Source organism: Pezoporus wallicus, unplaced genomic scaffold (assembly GCF_028554395.1).
Source record: "Pezoporus wallicus isolate ANWC-B61680 ecotype Strahan unplaced genomic scaffold, APGP_CSIRO_Pwel_v1 contig_7237, whole genome shotgun sequence".
Lineage (NCBI taxonomy): Eukaryota > Metazoa > Chordata > Aves > Psittaciformes > Psittacidae > Pezoporus > Pezoporus wallicus.
This window is the reverse complement of record NW_026635802.1, coordinates 986,812-1,004,270: the sequence shown is the minus strand read 5'-3', so window position 1 is coordinate 1,004,270 and position 17,459 is coordinate 986,812. Positions and strand designations below refer to the sequence as shown.

At 37.1% G+C, this 17,459-nt stretch overlaps 1 protein-coding gene across 1 annotated transcript in view; it reads right to left on the bottom strand.

The window, feature by feature from the left end:
- LOC130593273 (sodium channel protein type 5 subunit alpha-like) overlaps positions 1 to 9,223 on the bottom strand; it is a 34,686-nt gene extending 25,463 nt beyond the window's left edge. The window contains exons 1-8 of the mRNA XM_057398300.1: positions 8,969 to 9,223; positions 7,847 to 7,965; positions 6,731 to 6,838; positions 5,042 to 5,170; positions 4,170 to 4,261; positions 3,293 to 3,514; positions 1,002 to 1,059; positions 168 to 309 (exon numbers count right to left, since the gene is read on the bottom strand). Of these exons, the coding sequence (XP_057254283.1) occupies positions 168 to 309; positions 1,002 to 1,059; positions 3,293 to 3,514; positions 4,170 to 4,261; positions 5,042 to 5,170; positions 6,731 to 6,838; positions 7,847 to 7,965; positions 8,969 to 9,223 (1,125 nt within the window). The remainder of the gene's footprint in view (positions 1 to 167; positions 310 to 1,001; positions 1,060 to 3,292; positions 3,515 to 4,169; positions 4,262 to 5,041; positions 5,171 to 6,730; positions 6,839 to 7,846; positions 7,966 to 8,968) is intronic.
- Between the last annotated feature and the right edge of the window lie 8,236 nt (positions 9,224 to 17,459).

The following is a 17,459-nucleotide window of genomic DNA, read 5'->3' as shown; positions in this document are numbered from 1 at the left end:
CCCTTTTCTAGGAGGCACAGCTCGTGGAAAGGGAAAAGGGAGGATGTGTGTTTGATGACTTGCAGCTATTGCTTTTCTCTGAGGTTTCTTGCTCTTTCTACACATTTTCTGCTTTGGCTCTTGCTCGTCCTGGAAAACCAGTTCTAAATTATGCACAAAGCTGGTACCTGCTGGTACAGACGCTCCCAGTAGTCCTGGGTCATCAGGCGGAACAAAGAAAGAAAAGCCCAGCCAAAGGAATCAAAACTAGTGAAACCGTAATCAGGATTTGGCCCAATTTTCAAGCATATATAGTCTGGAGGACAGACCCTAGAAGTAAAAATAAAAAGGGGAGCTCTTTTAAGCATGCAGATTCCAAGGAGAACTTCAGCTTATGTGAGAGTTCTGATGATTATTCAGCTCTGCATTTCATTAGATTGCAAACCCATTGTCTACTCCGGGTAGTATTGTCTGGAAAGTGGGATGGAAAAAGCAACACCTGTAACCCAGCAGCAGAGGAAGAGAGGCTGGAGTAGACCACCAGCCCAGGACAACTTTCTCATACCCTGCCCTTCACAGCAAAGTAGACACATTCCCTCCTTCCCCAAACCTGCCCTCCAAAGTCCACGTTTTGTTTTTCCAGTTTAACACTCATGACCATTCACGGAGAGGAGCATGTCTGTCCTGTGCTATATATGAGATCTTTCATGTTTTCAGTTCTCTTGTACATCCATGGGGAAGAGAAAGACAATGCTCCTGGAAAGGCTCAAAGGAATTTAGAAGAAGTAATAATGTAGAATAAATAAAAATTTAGAATAAATAAATAATTCAGAATAAGCCAACTGCAGGCTCATACTTCATTCCTTACGAGTTATCTGACTGTTTATTATATTGTCGTCTGTGCTCATGTTGCTGCATTTAAGGAAACCTTGGAATTTCTGCTTATGCCTCATATGACTGAGCAAGTATAGAAGCACTAAGGCAGACAAAACTTCCAAAGAAGAAATATTAAGTGTACTTACCCAGCACCAGGGCCACATAGCAAAATATCTGAGGTGCCCTCTTTCTTAGCAAAGTATGCTATAAAAAAGGGGGGAAAAGTTAAAAAGAAATCACTTTTTAGCCTGAATCTTCTATCCTTTAATGTGAGTAGTGACAAGTAATCAGTGACCTCTAAGTGTATTGCGCACACACATGAACAGGTTTCCCACACTCACAGTGACTGCACCAGATTGCAAGATGTCCTCATTTATAAACACGTGTATGCACATATTTCAGAGTGCAGGCAGTCCTTAAAACAGAATGTAAAAAAATTATCACTTTGGCTACATCTGCATAAAGGAACCGAAGAATTGGAGGGCACAGGCACAAGCACAGTCCCAGGTTTGGTAATAGCACAAACTCTTTTGGGTTAGTAGCAATTAGCCCTCTTCCAGGGCAGTGTACAAACATAATATGGGATAGCATAGACCACTTCTAATAAGCAATAAAAAATCAAAGCTCTGTTCTGAGAAGGAAGAACATGGATACACACCATGTCATGGCACCGCTCAGCTGAACCAAACAGCAGGTCCTAACCCTGCTTAGCTGAGAAATAGAGATTTCTTCATTAGGATGCTCTAGTAGTCTTTTTGACCTCTTCCCCTACTTCTCTTAGCATCAGTTACCCTGCTGCCTGAGGTAGTACTGGACTGAAAGTAATAGCTTTAGTGTTATTAGCTCTTTAGCCCCATTAAGGTGTGGGGTTATTATCCCAGATGCAAGGGAGGTCTCATGTCTTCCTGGTGTTTCACAAACCTCAGCTGTGCTCACCAGGTAAGTTGGCATGATTCAGAGCCAAGAGTAATCTTCAGCATCAGCTGTACCATACCATGAGAATACACCATAAAGAAATGAGTCATTATCTCAGCTACTTTCCTCCCAAATTTTGTTCAGTTTTGTTCCTGCCAACTGACAAAAAAGGTGTTTTAAGAAGATTCAGTGATTGAGCTTCAGAGAATCATAAGAACATGTAGTTCTCCAGGTAGGAGATGGGAACTTCCCACAAAATCAAGATCAAAGCAGCCCATTAAAAAAAAAAACAAAACAAAAAATTTTATTCAAAACTGGGCTTATAGGGCTGTAAAGTCCTAAATCCTGTGGGAAAGTCACCTAGCTTTCATTAAAACTATCTGGGCTCTCCTATTCTTTTTACCATCATTGCAAATCACCCTGAATACAAGATGCATTTTGTTTCCTGTTTCTTCAACTAAATGCTAAAGAAACTTAGCATTTTTTGCCAAATTTTGTCACACACGTGGTCTCCTTTTTGCTATTCCAGCCACCACCTGGTTTCTTTTGAAGTTTGCTTTCAATTATGATTTTTACAACATTCTGTATATGTAAATGACTTTGTTCTTCGGTACACTTTTTGGTAGAAACAAGAGTTTCTTGCAAAAGGTTTTTCCTCAGAAATCTTTCATACAAAGTCTCTCCCTCTGGACTACGAAGTTATTAAAGAAATCCTGTCTGAACAAATCTTTCACACAGATTGAGTACAAACAGCAATCCTGTGTGGCTTTTTTATGTATTTCAGCATTTCCCCTGCGATAATGCTTCTCTCCTTGCATAACTACTGCTATGTCTGAACTTGCTGGTAGAGATTTTCTTCAGTGATGAAGGTTTCTTCATATTTTTGGTATAGACATTGTTTAATTTGTTTTTTTTTCATGTATATTGAAGCTTTTCCTTTAGCACAAGGATTTTTCTTACTGAATTGCACCTTATAGTTGCTGTTCCTCTGAAGATGGTTTGGCGCATTTTCAGTTCTCTGCTCTATGCTTCCATCACCAGCCTTAGTTGTATACATGAAAGATGTATATTGTAGATATATAAGACATAAAAAGAAAATACATAGGATGTAAAGAAGAATGTAACTTTGACTTTTAAGAAAATTCCTCTGTTTCAAACTGAGAACTAATTCACTAGGCAGCAAAATGAAGATGTGCAGGCTCTTCAGCATGTAGCAGAAGGTGAACTTTGGGGAATTACAGCAGAGAGTGAGCTAATGCATTTTTCAGTTATTGCCATATCGTTCTGGGAAACAGAGCTGGACATTACTGGAAAATTTGGGAGTGCTATTTCTTACAATGAAGGGAAAGGATGCACTCCTGGATGCCTGCAAACTGCTCTGGCAATTTGAAGACCATAATCAGGTGGTTACTCACCAAAATATCAGCTATCAAAACATCAATATAATTTACAACAGTGGTTATACATGGATTCATAAGTGTCTCTATCATAATCTAAAAAAGAATTAAGGATGAAAAGTTACCTGTATCATTAGCAAACATCTCATAGGATTCCCATGTTTTGTTAAGGACATAAGGTATTTTACTGAACTCTGTAGAGTTCCTGATACACTTTTGTCTCAGATTGCCCTTAAAAAGCTGGAGGCCAATGAGAGCAAAGACACTCAGGCAGAAAACAGTCAGGATCATCACATTGGCAAGTTTCTTAACAGACTGAATAAGTGCCCCCACAATGATCTTGAGTCCTAGGAAGACAATAAATGAAGAAAAATCGGCATGAAAAACTGAGATTCTTACATCATGCTCGATTAAAGATAAAACAGCATATAGCAATCAAAGTAACAAAATTACTGGAGAATATATGGCAAATATATTTGCGATGCAAGTGTAGTTTAGATGACAGATTAATATTAAATACATTTTTTTTCCCTCATTTGATTGACCATAAAATTTCCATGTGTGCCTTTAATCCCTATAAAATATTTAGGTATGGGTGAGGAACCCAAAACAGTCCAGTTTTTCTTATCCAGACTGATTAATATACATAATTCAAAAGAAATCTAAAAAAGGAAATTTCTAACACTGGTAATCTGTGAAGAAACTGGAAACACTGGAAACAAGAATGAATATGATCAAAAGGATCTGAAAGAAAAGACAGAGAAAACCCACTGTTTCTTAATTTGTATTTCATCATGAAAAAGAATCTACTGGCTTTATAACTAAGGGAAAAGTGCAAAGGAAACGGTTTTCTCAGGGTTGATGTAATATGGTTAACAGTAAAGGCTGGTCAAATGAAAAAAAATAATTAAAAAAAAAAAGGAAAGGCAATCCAAACATTTTGATAGGAGCAAAGAATCAGTTGTGAGTAGCAGCAAATATTCAGCAAATAGAGTTTCTTACCTGGAACTACTGAAATGGTTTTTAAAGCTCTCAGAACCCTGAAAGTCCGAAGAACTGACACACTCCCCAGGTTACTAAATGCTCCCACATACCTGTAAAGTCAGGACATTATATGTCAAGTAGCTGAAGTCGAGTAAACCAGGCAATTATTTTACAGTGGTCATTCTGAACTGTCAATCCTTCTGAGCATATTTTAAGCATTAATAAACTACGTATCTAGGATTTGTCTGAAGACCTATAAAATAGAAATCCATTTCTTGATTATTAGAGTTTCCTTATGAGGTAGCTCTTGGCTTGTGCACAACTCCTTTTGTGTCAGAATCTTAACTATCATGCATTTGAAATATAAACAAAGATAACCCTTAAAATAGTTCATTTCAGGTGGAAACACTGGCTGAATTGGTTTGATCTCCCATCTGTAGGAGCACCTAACCAGTACAAAAGCTTTCTAATTACCACAAACTGAAGCTCAAACTATGATTTATGGAGGCAAAAAGCAAAAATTTAATCCAGTATCGTGGTGTCTATGCATATTACTTTATTATCTAACTTACACTTCCATTCACAGGATTAGTATGTTTGTATTTGACAGCCTAGCTATTATATTTCTCTGATTGAAATGTAACCATTCCTGTACACTCACCACAGGGTATATCTTACTCTAAACAGTTCTACTCCCATCTTGAAAGACTAACGCATTATTATACAGTGACTAATAAAACAAGGAGAAGAGTCAATGTCCTAGATAGTTTCAGATGCAATTAGGACCCACAGGTTTTTGTATTTCAGATAGTCTTTTGCACCATACTGATAAGACTTTTCAAACAGAACACTTCAAACAGGTAATCCATATTCTATATATTCCTACTTACGCCATGACAATAACACTGAAATCCAACCAGTTCCAGGGATCTCGAAGGAAAGTGAATTCATTTAGACAGAATCCTCTTGCCAATATTTTTATCAATGATTCAAAAGTGTAAATGCCAGTGAAAGTAAATCTAAGGAAAGGAGAAAAGTGCCAAAGGAAAACAGCAATATTAGCAATTAACAGAAGAGACGGTCAGACTATTGTCTAAACCAAAACCCAAGCCAATGCTGCAGAGAAGTGATGGAAAGGTGGCTGTTGGTTTGAATATATTCTATCAGCATCTGATTACCATGGACTTTGAGACAGCAGCTGATGGTAATCTGTACATGGCTATTACTGTGAATGCCTGTAACCTGTTTTTTTGACGTTCCGTAATTTTTTTTCAAACTCCTTCATGTGAATCCCCATAATTTACTCTTAGCTATTTGCTAAAATAAAAACTCTTGCTAACAAAACTCTTAGCTACTTGCTAAAATAAAGATCAAAACTTGCTGTCTTTCTCCGGTTTCTAGTGGCCAAGTGGATGTATGATATGTTGTGTATTATTTACTTTGGGCACACAGCATCCACTTCTGTGCAGAATGCTCAAAACACTTAGATAAATATAAGAGTACAGGATTTTCAATTTAAGATGGCAATTATTCTTATTAATGGAAAATTATCAGTAAAAGCTCTTCTGTACTTACTGAGTGCACTTCTCATTTCAGCAAGGCAGCAATCTCCCTACAGAATTCAAAAGGCATTCATTTGGTAGTCAGCAAATGCACTAAAGAAATTATTTGGATGTAGTGCTTCCCTTTTCATTTAGAAAGAAGTATTCTGAAATTATTATTGAAATGCATTTGAGCAGTAGTTTTGATGCCAACAGTGGCTGCAACTCTAATCTTTAATGCTTTCATAGGTAGTGAGATACCACAGCATCTTCTGGAGGTACATATATCAATTCCATGCTTGCAGAGGATTTGGCATTCCCAACTGTTTCAGTGTCATATAACATGAGATAGGAACAATTTCAGACCTGTTTTTAAAACTAAATATTTTGGAACCTTGTCTTTTGCATTAGGTGTTAGAATTATTATCTTCTAACATTTTTATGCCAAATAGAAAAAATGAGAGCTGAAATATAATTTTAAAAAAGTAAAAACATGTGATTATCCAGCTTAAGTGTTACTACAAAGGCACGGGATTTATTGTGGATTAATATTGCAAGTGTTGGCAGTGCTGAAGATAAGAGCTTTACTTCCTAACAGTGTCCTGAAGGCCAGGAGCTTTTGGCAGAATGTTTTATTAGAGCAAAACTTTATTACAAAACAATATTATTAACAAGATTCTTAAGAGAAAGCAGCTCTTTATGTGCTTCATCAACAATGGGAAATGTATCTGGATAAAGAGCAAATAATTAGTGAATAACTTCTGGAAATGGGATAACAAACTGGAGCAGTAGGGCAGACATGAAGCTAGTTCAACATTGGAACTTTGTCTACACTTAACTTTCTCCTACAACACCACAATTATCACAGATATTGAGTTTAAAGAGAAAAGTACTCCCTCAAAGAAAAACATATGTCTTAAGCAACTTTCCTTCTAAATCCCCCACCAACTATCTTGAGTGAAGGTGGCAAGATAAATCTCAATAATTCAATATAAGTACAGAATTAAAAGGCATACATACCCACAGACAGATACTTACTCAACGTACTTGTTCCATGAAGGAGACGGAGAAGCTTTAGAGGACTCAGTCAGAGCCATGAATACACAATTAGTTAAAATAGTGCACATGATAAACAAAGTGAATAATGTAAGTCATGGGAGTGAAGGCAAAGAATATGACATTGATTCAGAAACATAACTAAGTATTCTATCAGTCATAGGCATAATATCTGGTTCTGAGTTTAGGGCTCTCCATCCCCACAAAAAATCTTCTGGCTTTAGCTTCAAGCATTGTCAAATTGTCATAAACCCTGGAGCTGGACCACGAGTCTTGAAATGATAATATCAGCCAACTTGCTGCCTAGGGAAGGTCTCAAATGAGAGGCATCACTCCTCCAGGGATGTCTGTCAATGATACTATGGCAACTTTAGACCCACTGCAGCTAACTCAGCACCACAGAGTCAGGAGACGGCTGGAAACCTAAAATTCTCACAGGGATACAGCAACCTGCACTGTGCCTGATTCAGCCCCAAGCAACAGCCCTGGTCTCATTCCCCAGTGCCAAGCTGCAGCTATACACTAGTGATTCCTTGCTCCCTAAATTTGATGTATGAAGTGGGGTCTATATTACCTTTATGTTTCAAGAGCATTCCCTGCAACAGCACCCCTGGAAATTTTCACTTTCATATACCCAAGATAAATTTTTTCAATCCAATTTCTTAAAGCAACTAAATTTGCATAATTTTTCTTTTCTTAAACTGGCCAATGGTTAATCAGCTTTGGTACATGAGTTAAATTCCTACAGTTTGGGTAAATGGAAGATGAGAGAGTAGATAGGGATCTTGTTCATCTTCTCACTGAGAAAGGCTTTAGCATGAGGTACTTGTTAATGGGACATCAGGAAATCAACATCAGGGATCATTCTCAGAACACATACCTGTAGAAAAATCAGGCTTCCATACTCCCAGTACTCGCTATTTATTTCTGAGTAGCACAAAGGCAACAAGTCAATAATAGTTTCTAAGGTAATTCAGAATTAGAAATCATCTGGAGTGAGTAAAAGACTAAATTGATCCGATGCTCCGAAATACATAAGCACGGGATGGCATAGGGGTTTTTAATCAGGAAGAGGAAATGAAGCCAACAAAAGGATATGAATGCACTAAAATTTTAATTGCTGTTCTTCGAATTGGATGGAAAGGACTGAGGATCCACAAGGCACTTGTAGCAGTAAATCTGAAGATTGTTTTCTGCTTGTTTAGCACTATGAAGATCTTAAAAAAAAATATAAAGAAACATGAAGATTTCAGGAAGTTGAACATAGAGCATACTTTTGTGCCATATTCTGTTGCACCAGTGATGAGCAAGAGCTTGATTTTAACTTTAATGTTTGTTGACTGTTTCTGATACTTTGTGATATTTGCTATCCTTTCATCAAAGTGATGAAAGATTTAATACCCATTAACTGTGAAGCTGTAAAAAGAAATAACTCAGCAGGAAATGTTTTTATAAACCTTAGGACTTGCACAGAGTTGTGCACAGAACTAATCTTGCTTATGACTATTCTCTCAAACAGAACCTCCCATTGAGTCAAGATAAACAGAGGTGGAAGGAAGAACTGCAGACTTTAACATTACTGTTGTTGACAGTGATCCTCTAGCTGTAAGACTGTAGAAATTAGTTCAAAGTATTACCAAGCATAATTAAGCAACTAAGCAATAAGCATAATTTACAATGGATTAGTCCCCATTTTCTCTGTTCTTTATTGAAAATTTAATCCTTCAATATTTCATAACTAGAATATCGAGTTTGAATAAGTAGGTTTTAAGGATTCATCAGCAAATGTTTTAAAACGTTTTTAATATATAGGTGATCATTTATTGTACATGTAAGTGGAGCATAACCATTGAGATGGAAAGGAACATAGTTTCACATCATGACATTTAAGAAAATTTACTAAATTATCATAATTTCTTGTAGATTTGACTCAGCCCACCCTTTTCTTCCTTTATGTGCTTTATTTTTTCTGCTTCCATTCTGATTCAAATGTTAATCAAGTTCACACTATTTAATTCCTATGATTCAAAATTAAGCTTTTGTAAAGAAGATTACAGCATGTCATTCAGCTGTGCCAACTGCACGCATTATTATAATCTAGAAAGGGATGATAATTTTTCCAAAGGGATGTAAGCAAAACAGTTTAATAGATCATTCATATAAACCCTTCTTAGCAACACGGTAAGACAAACAAATCAAAGCATCGTGGTTGGCTCTAACCTTACGATCTTTGTAGTAAGGGTCAAGATCCTCCAATGGCTCCCCAATGAGCTCTGGAGGAGGATTTCCATAAAGAGCTGGTAACTTCTGGAAAGCTTTTAGGTCAAGTTGAGGACGTGGCTTCTCCTCAGGTTTCTGGTCTACAGTGTTTCTTCTACAACTCTTCTTAGCAGCAATCCTCTTTTTGATGGCAGCCAAAGATTCGGAAGTGAACTCACGGAAGTTGTTGGTACCAGGTAGTAAGAACTCGGCCATTTTTCATTCTTCTCTTCCTGTCACTAATTCTGTTCAAATAATAGAAACAAGTAGAAAGAAATTCAGATAACTCCAAAATAGGTAAGTTAAGAGAATTAAACAACTGGTTGCCCATGTGTGGCTAGTAACATAAATTTCTGAGCCATCAGCTTCTAAAAAGAAAAAAGAAATAAATGATCAATAGCTATTTCAGTGAGATGCCTGGGTTGTGGGCAGACCTCTGTAAACTTCAGAGTACCTTATTTAAGGTTCCTGTTTTCCTGAATGCTCTTGAGTTGTTGTTCAGAAAAAAAAACTAAGGTACTGATTTAACACAATATTTGGAAACAGGACAACAAATTCCAAACTGCAGCAACATTGAATATGTGGAAGGTGTGTCAGCAACAGAAGGACCAGGTATTAAATTAACTACTGCAGAGTAAACACTCAGGGCGATAACGCAACCTGGTGGTGTTAGCAGGAATGTGCTTCATTCAAACATCAGATTTAACTCATGATCTATAGAGTCAGTACTGACTGACACAGTGGTCAGAAATGCTTGATCTGCTAAGTATCAAGCTTTAATTTTATGCCCATTTGTCAGAACAACAAAAGTGAGATTATACTAGAAAAATACTTTGCATTATTTAATGGAGAATTTTGGTCAGGTATCGGACAGTATCCATGTAACTAAAAGCAACCTGAGTCCATACTTGCAGTATAGTGAATCCAACCTTCTACCTTAACACGGAAAAACTTCAAAGCAAGCCCATGAAATGCACATATATTGACAGTGAAAAAACTGAAAATGATACACAGAGTAAGATGATCCAGACCTGTATCCTTGTGCTAAACTCACTCAGAAGCTCTATAAGGAGATTTCTCTAAAATATTTCCTTTGATTATGACCTCTAGGAAGATACTGTTGATTCAGTACAGTCACTGAGCTACTGAGCCAGAGGAATCCCACCTGCACACTGGGACTGAACCCATCTGGTAGAGGACTTTACCCAGGGTGGATCACTGTTGAGTATGGGTAGATTGCATTAGAAGCACAAGACCAGGTCCTTCCATCCAGAAGCTGCCACCACCACTTCAGCATGTCCTTCAGAGTTCACACCATAACTAGCAGTCAGATCTTGGAAAGTTTAGGACATCTCTGCACGACAACTGCCCAATGACCTGTTCTTGCACCTTTCCTTTCCAGGCATTATATGCAATAACCCAAGAAGACGCAAAATCTGAATCAAGAGGCTTTGTTTTACTGAAAATAATTTTACCATGTGTGCTGACTCCCTGTATCTTCCCCTTGCCATGATGTGCCATTTCCCTTCTCCCCAGATACAACATGATTTGAGTTGTCCTCACACTGCTGAACTTTATGAAACTATTGCTGTGAGAATAACAGCTGAAGTTCAGTGATAAAACTAACTGCACTGGGATCTCCGCATTTTTGCAGTCTGCCTGATTCTCCTATTAAATAAGCACATAAAATTAGAAATATGAAAAGTTACCCTTGCTTCCCGCATAAATTAGCAACATTTATGGAACAGAAATAGGTATTCAAGCAAGAATATTAATTATTTTACTTTTTTTCAAGGTCAAGCTAACAGTTTGGAAGCTGTGCACGGTATTATAGCAAAGAGGAAAACAGTAACATCCACTCGCAAGTTTTCAAGTCTTCAGCTGGCCAAAGTGATATTTGCTTTGTTGACGCTCAGGGTAATTTAGATGTTGTGGTATCAGTAATGAGAGCTGTGAATGATGCATGAAATGACACAATTTCTGTGAATGCACAGAGGGAATACAATAATTATTCTGCTGTGTGCCAAATCATTTAAACATACCCATGCTGCCAACACAGCACTTCCATAAAAGTCTACCTGATCTCAAAGTTCACCATTACAATTCTGGCTTTGTTGCAGATATCTTTGTGGGTTTATCTTCTCTCTTCCATGAAACAATCTTTCAAATCCCAGAAAAGAAACTTTCGTTGTGACACTGTTCTCCCTTAAAACTACTAGAAGGCAGAGCAAAATTTGGGAAGACAAGGAGTGCTGGCTGAAACCAAGGATGGGGAAATAAAAGGAAGCATGAAGGCACACAATTTGCATGTTCTTGACTGAAGCTGGGGACCAGGCAGGGGAGTCTTTCCTGGTGGTTTTAAAAATTGCTCCATAGGTGAAAAAACATTAAGGAAAGAAAACACAGTGTTGTGCTTGCTGTGTCACCCATCAGTGGCAAAATGTCCTATGCTAGAAGGTGCAAGTCATGGAATAGAAGGCTACAATACACTTTTAATTCATCAGCAATTCTGAGCTACTCAGCCTAGTCCTGAATAAAGTCTAATCATTATTAAAAATAAAGTAATCCAGAAAAGTGTTCCTGATTCATGAAAGCATCTTTAAAAATAGCCCCAAAGTAATTTCTGTTACTCATACTCTCAGGGAGGATAGCATGCAAAGTACAGCTGAGATGTATTTAGTTTTTTATATGACCAGGGCTGGATTTAGCAATTGGACCAAAAGAAGTTAAAAGTGTTAATGTAAAACCATTTTTGCCTTCTGTGTCACAGAAACAACAAAGTACTATTTTGTCCTTTTCTCTAGATTTGAAATATCTAACAAATAGATTGACATTTAATATCCCTTCAAAATGAAAGGTTTTCTTAGCCTTTGACTGAGGACTAAAGAATGCTGAATTAAATCATCATGATCGAAGAATAATAATAATAAAATCCAAAAAGTATTTAGGATTTGTTCTTTTAGCTGTCAAATGTATTTCCTATGAATTATTTGTCGAATATCAAAATGTGTAACTAGATGGCTTTCTAAAGTAAGGCTGCTTTCTTCCAAATGTGTTTTCCTCTTTAGGAATATTCATCGTGACAGACTGGGAAATAAGGTTATTGTCAAAGATGTTTTCTCTCCTTTTCTTGTTACTGCAATCACCCAATTCAATCCTCAGTTAATGAATAAAAGTTGTTCTCAATTATTTGATTTCCTAGCTTCATGAACTGTTATGAAGAGAGGTGGGAATTTGTTGACATTTACTGTGATCACCATGACCAAGGTAATTAGAATGATCTGAGTGGCCAGGATTAACTTATTACTTTTTTTTTCTCTTTAGCTTGGATGATTGTAATTCTTGTCTGCAAAAACTGTCCCTTTGGTTTAACAGGGCTTTCATAATATGCACAGAAATTATCTCTTAAATAACTGGATAAACAGTTGTTTGAAGACAGTAAATGAAAAGCCTCATCCTTTTGAAACAGCTGAAATGTTATGAATGTCTTCAGTGTAGTTGATTTTTTGTACACATTTGCATCTTCTTCAGTGATAATATCCCATAGCAAAGTTAGGGACTCTAGACTGATCCAGCTACTTATAACTCCACTAATTAGTTTGGGAGCCAAATCCATCAATATAAACTTCAGAAAAACTTGCTTAACTGCACCACCCAAAGTTACTATGGTATACTTGGGCTGTGTTGCACCTTTCTACGTCTAAATTACCAATGTAAGACAAACCTTTCTAGAACTAAATGAGAAAAGATTGAGTTAACAGCAACTTAAAGCTTCTGTATAACTGTTCTATACTTTCCTCAAAAACATCTCTGTATTTTAAGGCAGATAATTAAACAAAAAAACCTGACATTATGTTAATGATCTTTAAAACTTGCATGAAAATAACTTTGGTACATTAATGAATGTACATTTTTATCACAGAATAATTCAGGTTGAAAGGAACTTAGGAGGTCTCTTGTTTAACGCACACCTCAGAATGGGTCAGTGATGAGGTCAGGGCTTTATCCAGGAAAATCTCCAAGGACAGAGACTGCACAACATCTTTGAGCAACAGTACTTGTCTGTCTCAATCCATTTGGACTCCTTGACTTTTTCAACTCATGTCCCTTTCCTCTTGTCTTCCAAACATGCAGCACTGTAATAATAAAAAATAAAATGTTGCATTAAATTGAAAGCTACAAGGCAACCCCTCCTCCCCAAAATGTCTATATAAGGAAGACATATATTATACCTACTTCAGCTCATTTAGTCTACCTATTTATAGCAGCTCACAAGAAACATCTTACAGGTCTGAATAACACCATCCAGTGTAGTGCCATTGAGATTGCCACGGAAGACAATGATCAGCGTATTTGCTCACTAGTTTCCCACCTTTAGAACACCACATCGTACCTGAATTGTGCTGTGGCACCATCCTTTGAATATTCCAGGTTCAACCCCAAAACTTGCCTACCTTCCCTAGACAGCACGTCTGAGAGTTCCAATTGTCTGAGCCTCTCAGCACGGTATCTGAATGAGATGGCAACAGCGGGTATAGCTAGTTTATGCTCTCTTTGCAATCAACAAAACTGAGGACATAGACCAGACAAGCTAATGATCAGTAAACACAGAGATTAAGACACAATGAAGAGTGCTGAAAAATGCAACTGATTTTTATCATTGCCTATAGAAGGAAACTTAGCATGAGATAAATCCCACCTTTTCAATCTGGGATTCACAGTTTACAGCTTCAGAGTGCTGGGGAATGAAGGCAGCTAACTGTAGATTTGTAGCAACTGGAAATTGACAAAACAGTTTACAAAGACCTGATACATCCTGTTAGCATTCATCCAGAAAGCTCCTTTGGGTGGGATTCATCTCACCTCACTGCAGACATCTCAGAGTTAGATGGCTACATCTCTACCAACCCTCCAACTGCCTGCTTTTCACATTCTTTCAGGATGAAACGAATCACACCTCAGAGTTCCAGCTGACTACAACTGACCACCTGAGATACCCCAAGTTAGGTGAGACAAATTCAACTCTGCATCCATTAGGCCTACTCTTCTTGATCCCTCAACTAAGGAACAACTGCTAAACTTCTAAAGATTAATAATACAGTCAGGGGTAGAACTGGGCAAACACCATTAGTCACCAGCAGACTGTGAACACATAAAAATTGTAGGATTGCCTTATATTACATTGCTTCCTTAATGACTACTTACAGGACAACCCTTCTTAGCAATTAGTGAAGTGTTAAGTCACATTTTCTTTTGCATAGCAAAGGTGGACTAATTTTCAGCTACTTTGCTATCATAAATTATTTAAATCTGTGCAGAGATTACTTTCTGAAAGTGCTTGAGCAGTCAATTGACAAGTTGTCAAATGGCCAATTGTAAGCACTGAGTAAGTTAAGAAATTCTGTGGCAGCACAGAAATCTGAGAGAAAAAAGATGAAAAGCTTTTAATGACCACAGATTAATCTATTGCTGAAGGATTTAGTATGATAGATATAACCAGCATAGTTATTAGCATAAGCTCATCAACTTTAACTGATAGCTTTGGTGTGCCCAAAGAAATAGCCAAACCATGGAAACAAACTGTTGGTCAACAAGAAAAGCAAAAGTGTTCTGAGGTGGCCACAAGAAGATTGTGAACACCAACAGTAAATGCAACAACAGTACAGGTTGAATTGAGTAATCATCAACAAGCATTCCCTACCTACCCCTGCAGCTAAGGATAGTGTAGGTAGTCAGAGGACAAAGACAGACTGATGGGAAACTCCATGACCCAGCATCAGGATTCTGGACCACCTCTCCAACCACTGAAGAGCCCAGGGAGCAGAGAAGACCCCAAGGAACCCCACAACCCAGGACTATGCATGGCACAGCTGGAACTGCCCTACAGGAAAGTCACAACATTAATAAAATTTCATATATATGTGATCAAAATGTGTTGATACCAGAGCCCATTGATCCTCCACACTATGGTGACAATTGCAGAGACCTGAGATAATAATCTCCTTCCTATGCTGTTACCAACAGCGTTGACCAGTTGCTGAACACAGATGACAGGGCAACAAAACTCAGGTGTGGAGTTTTAGAAAAACAAATAAATTAGACATGTTAGGGCTTAGACCTCTCCTTAACTTAATGCTACATTTACTAGAAACCCTACGCTAAATGGAATATATATTGATTTAGAAGTGCCCTATCAAGAAATATCAGCTGGTCTGAGAGCAGATTTAAGATGGATGGCCAGACAGTGTGAGTTTCTTATTTTTCAGGCCCAACGTGGGGAAGAAAAGGAGCAAAAGGAGGAGGAAGTGTAATTCATTCATTTCAGCAATCTGGATAGGCTAGATCCTGCCAAAAGGGTAACAGTGTAAGGAAGGAACACTGTGCTGCAGGTCACATTTAGCAGACAGTAGAGGGAAAAGTTGTGATTTTTAGCCACACACTTCTCTATAGTGCTATACTGAACCATCTGCAGATTTTATGTATATTCAAATTCTGCAACAAACAGAGGGTATTTGAATTCTCTTCGCCTTTAAGTAATAAGAGCTAAGCTCTCAACACCTCAGATTTACAAGAGGCTAAAGGCACTTAAGTAAGAGTTGCTGCAACTGTATTCATATGACATTACTAAATGGTAACTTGGGGGGGGGTGTGTATTTGAGATTTAGGGCTCTAAAGGCAAGCCTGCCAGTATGTGAGATTTTTTTCTTGCTACGTGCAAGCAGTGTTTCAAATATGGCTAATATGATTAACGGTTCTATAAACTTTTAGCTCATATTAATATGGCTCTATTAGAAAAAATGAAAGCTATAGAAACTCAGAAATACATGCATTGGATTTTGGACAGACACCATTAACAGAAAAAGCACTAAAAAGTATCACAGATTTGCCACTTTGTATTTCTGAAGATTGGTTTCATCATGTACATTTTGATACAGAAAAGTCTCTTAGCAGCTGAATGTATGCTTTAGAGGACAAAACTTTACACAGAACATGAGAAATATATTTTTCCCAAGATCATAAGAAAAGTCAAATGGTCAATGAAATAAAACCTGGAAAAAACACCTCAAACCCCAAACAAAAAACCAATACACCCTCCTGTTGATAAAAAACATTGAGGAAAGTTTTGACATTTAAGTTCTTAGATAAACAAAGCTAAACTATCTTGAGTATACAGTCTAAATCTTAACTTTGATTGCCAGAAGTTTAGTGATCACACAAATTGCATGAAATATACAAATTGCAGTCTTTTGTCTGCCACACTTTTCTGCACAGAAATAGTTTTCTAAATAAATCAAAATGTATCTAATCAGAAGTCAGTTCTGAGCAACCCATTCGCATTAGGTATGTCACTTACTAATGTCATTTAATAATGACTTAACTAATGTCACTATTTAGGTTTCTCACTTTTCATTATGACCTTCACCTTTTTCCTTTTTCATCCAGAAGGAAATCCAAATTTCAAAGAATTTTTCCCCATTGATGTGGAAAAGTTTCAGGTCAAGTGAAATAATTACAAAGAAAATAAAAATGTAGTACAGCAAAAAAATCAAAACCTAAGAAACAAGGTAAAGGAACAGTACCAGTATCATGGGAAGAACCTCAGAGCACCTGTTTCTGTTAGGGCTCTGTATAAATTACCTTCCCAGTTTATCCTCCTTATCATCTTAATGAAGCACCTTTGCCTAGTGTACAGCTCTATTCCACTCAAAATTTAATTTCTTTAGGGGTTTACCTGTTGTCTCTGTGGTGATCTGAACACACTTAAGCTACTGCCAGCATATAAAATCTGTTGCAGCTTCTTCCACTGCAAACCTGAAACCTTTAATCTCTTTTGCTCCATCAAGCAGATTTATTTCTGTGGGTTTTAAAAGACTGTCTTTTCTATTGTCGATTTACCACCTAATAGCCAAATTCTCCTCTTGATAACATCATTCATTAATTTACTTTGCCATCAGTATTCACTTAGTTTATTTGCCCCACGCTTTATCTCGATAAAAGCATTCACCAAACACAGTCCAGCATATTCCACAAATAAAATGGATTTCATTACTTAAAAAATGCATTTAAAATAAGATCCATTCTTCTTAAGTCTCAAAAGCTAAATGTTTATCTGTATCAGAACAATGTTACTAAGCATAAACCTATGCAAGAGAGTAACGTTATAAAACTTAAGGTTACTAATTTTTTCCTATCTTTACTTTGAAATACGTATTGTAAGTAAAGAATTTGAACATTCTATATAAAATATATATCTGCCAATTTCATGCACAGAAGAAAAACTTCCTTATAGATGTATTCACTCTTCTGTGTATTATTTTTGACCCTACTAGTTAACTCATTTCAGCAAAATAATGTAAAAAACATAGTGGAAACTCCTGTGCAAACATATTGCACTAGAGGGAATAATAATTTATTCCCCCCCCCACTTCCATTTTCTTTTACATGCCACTCA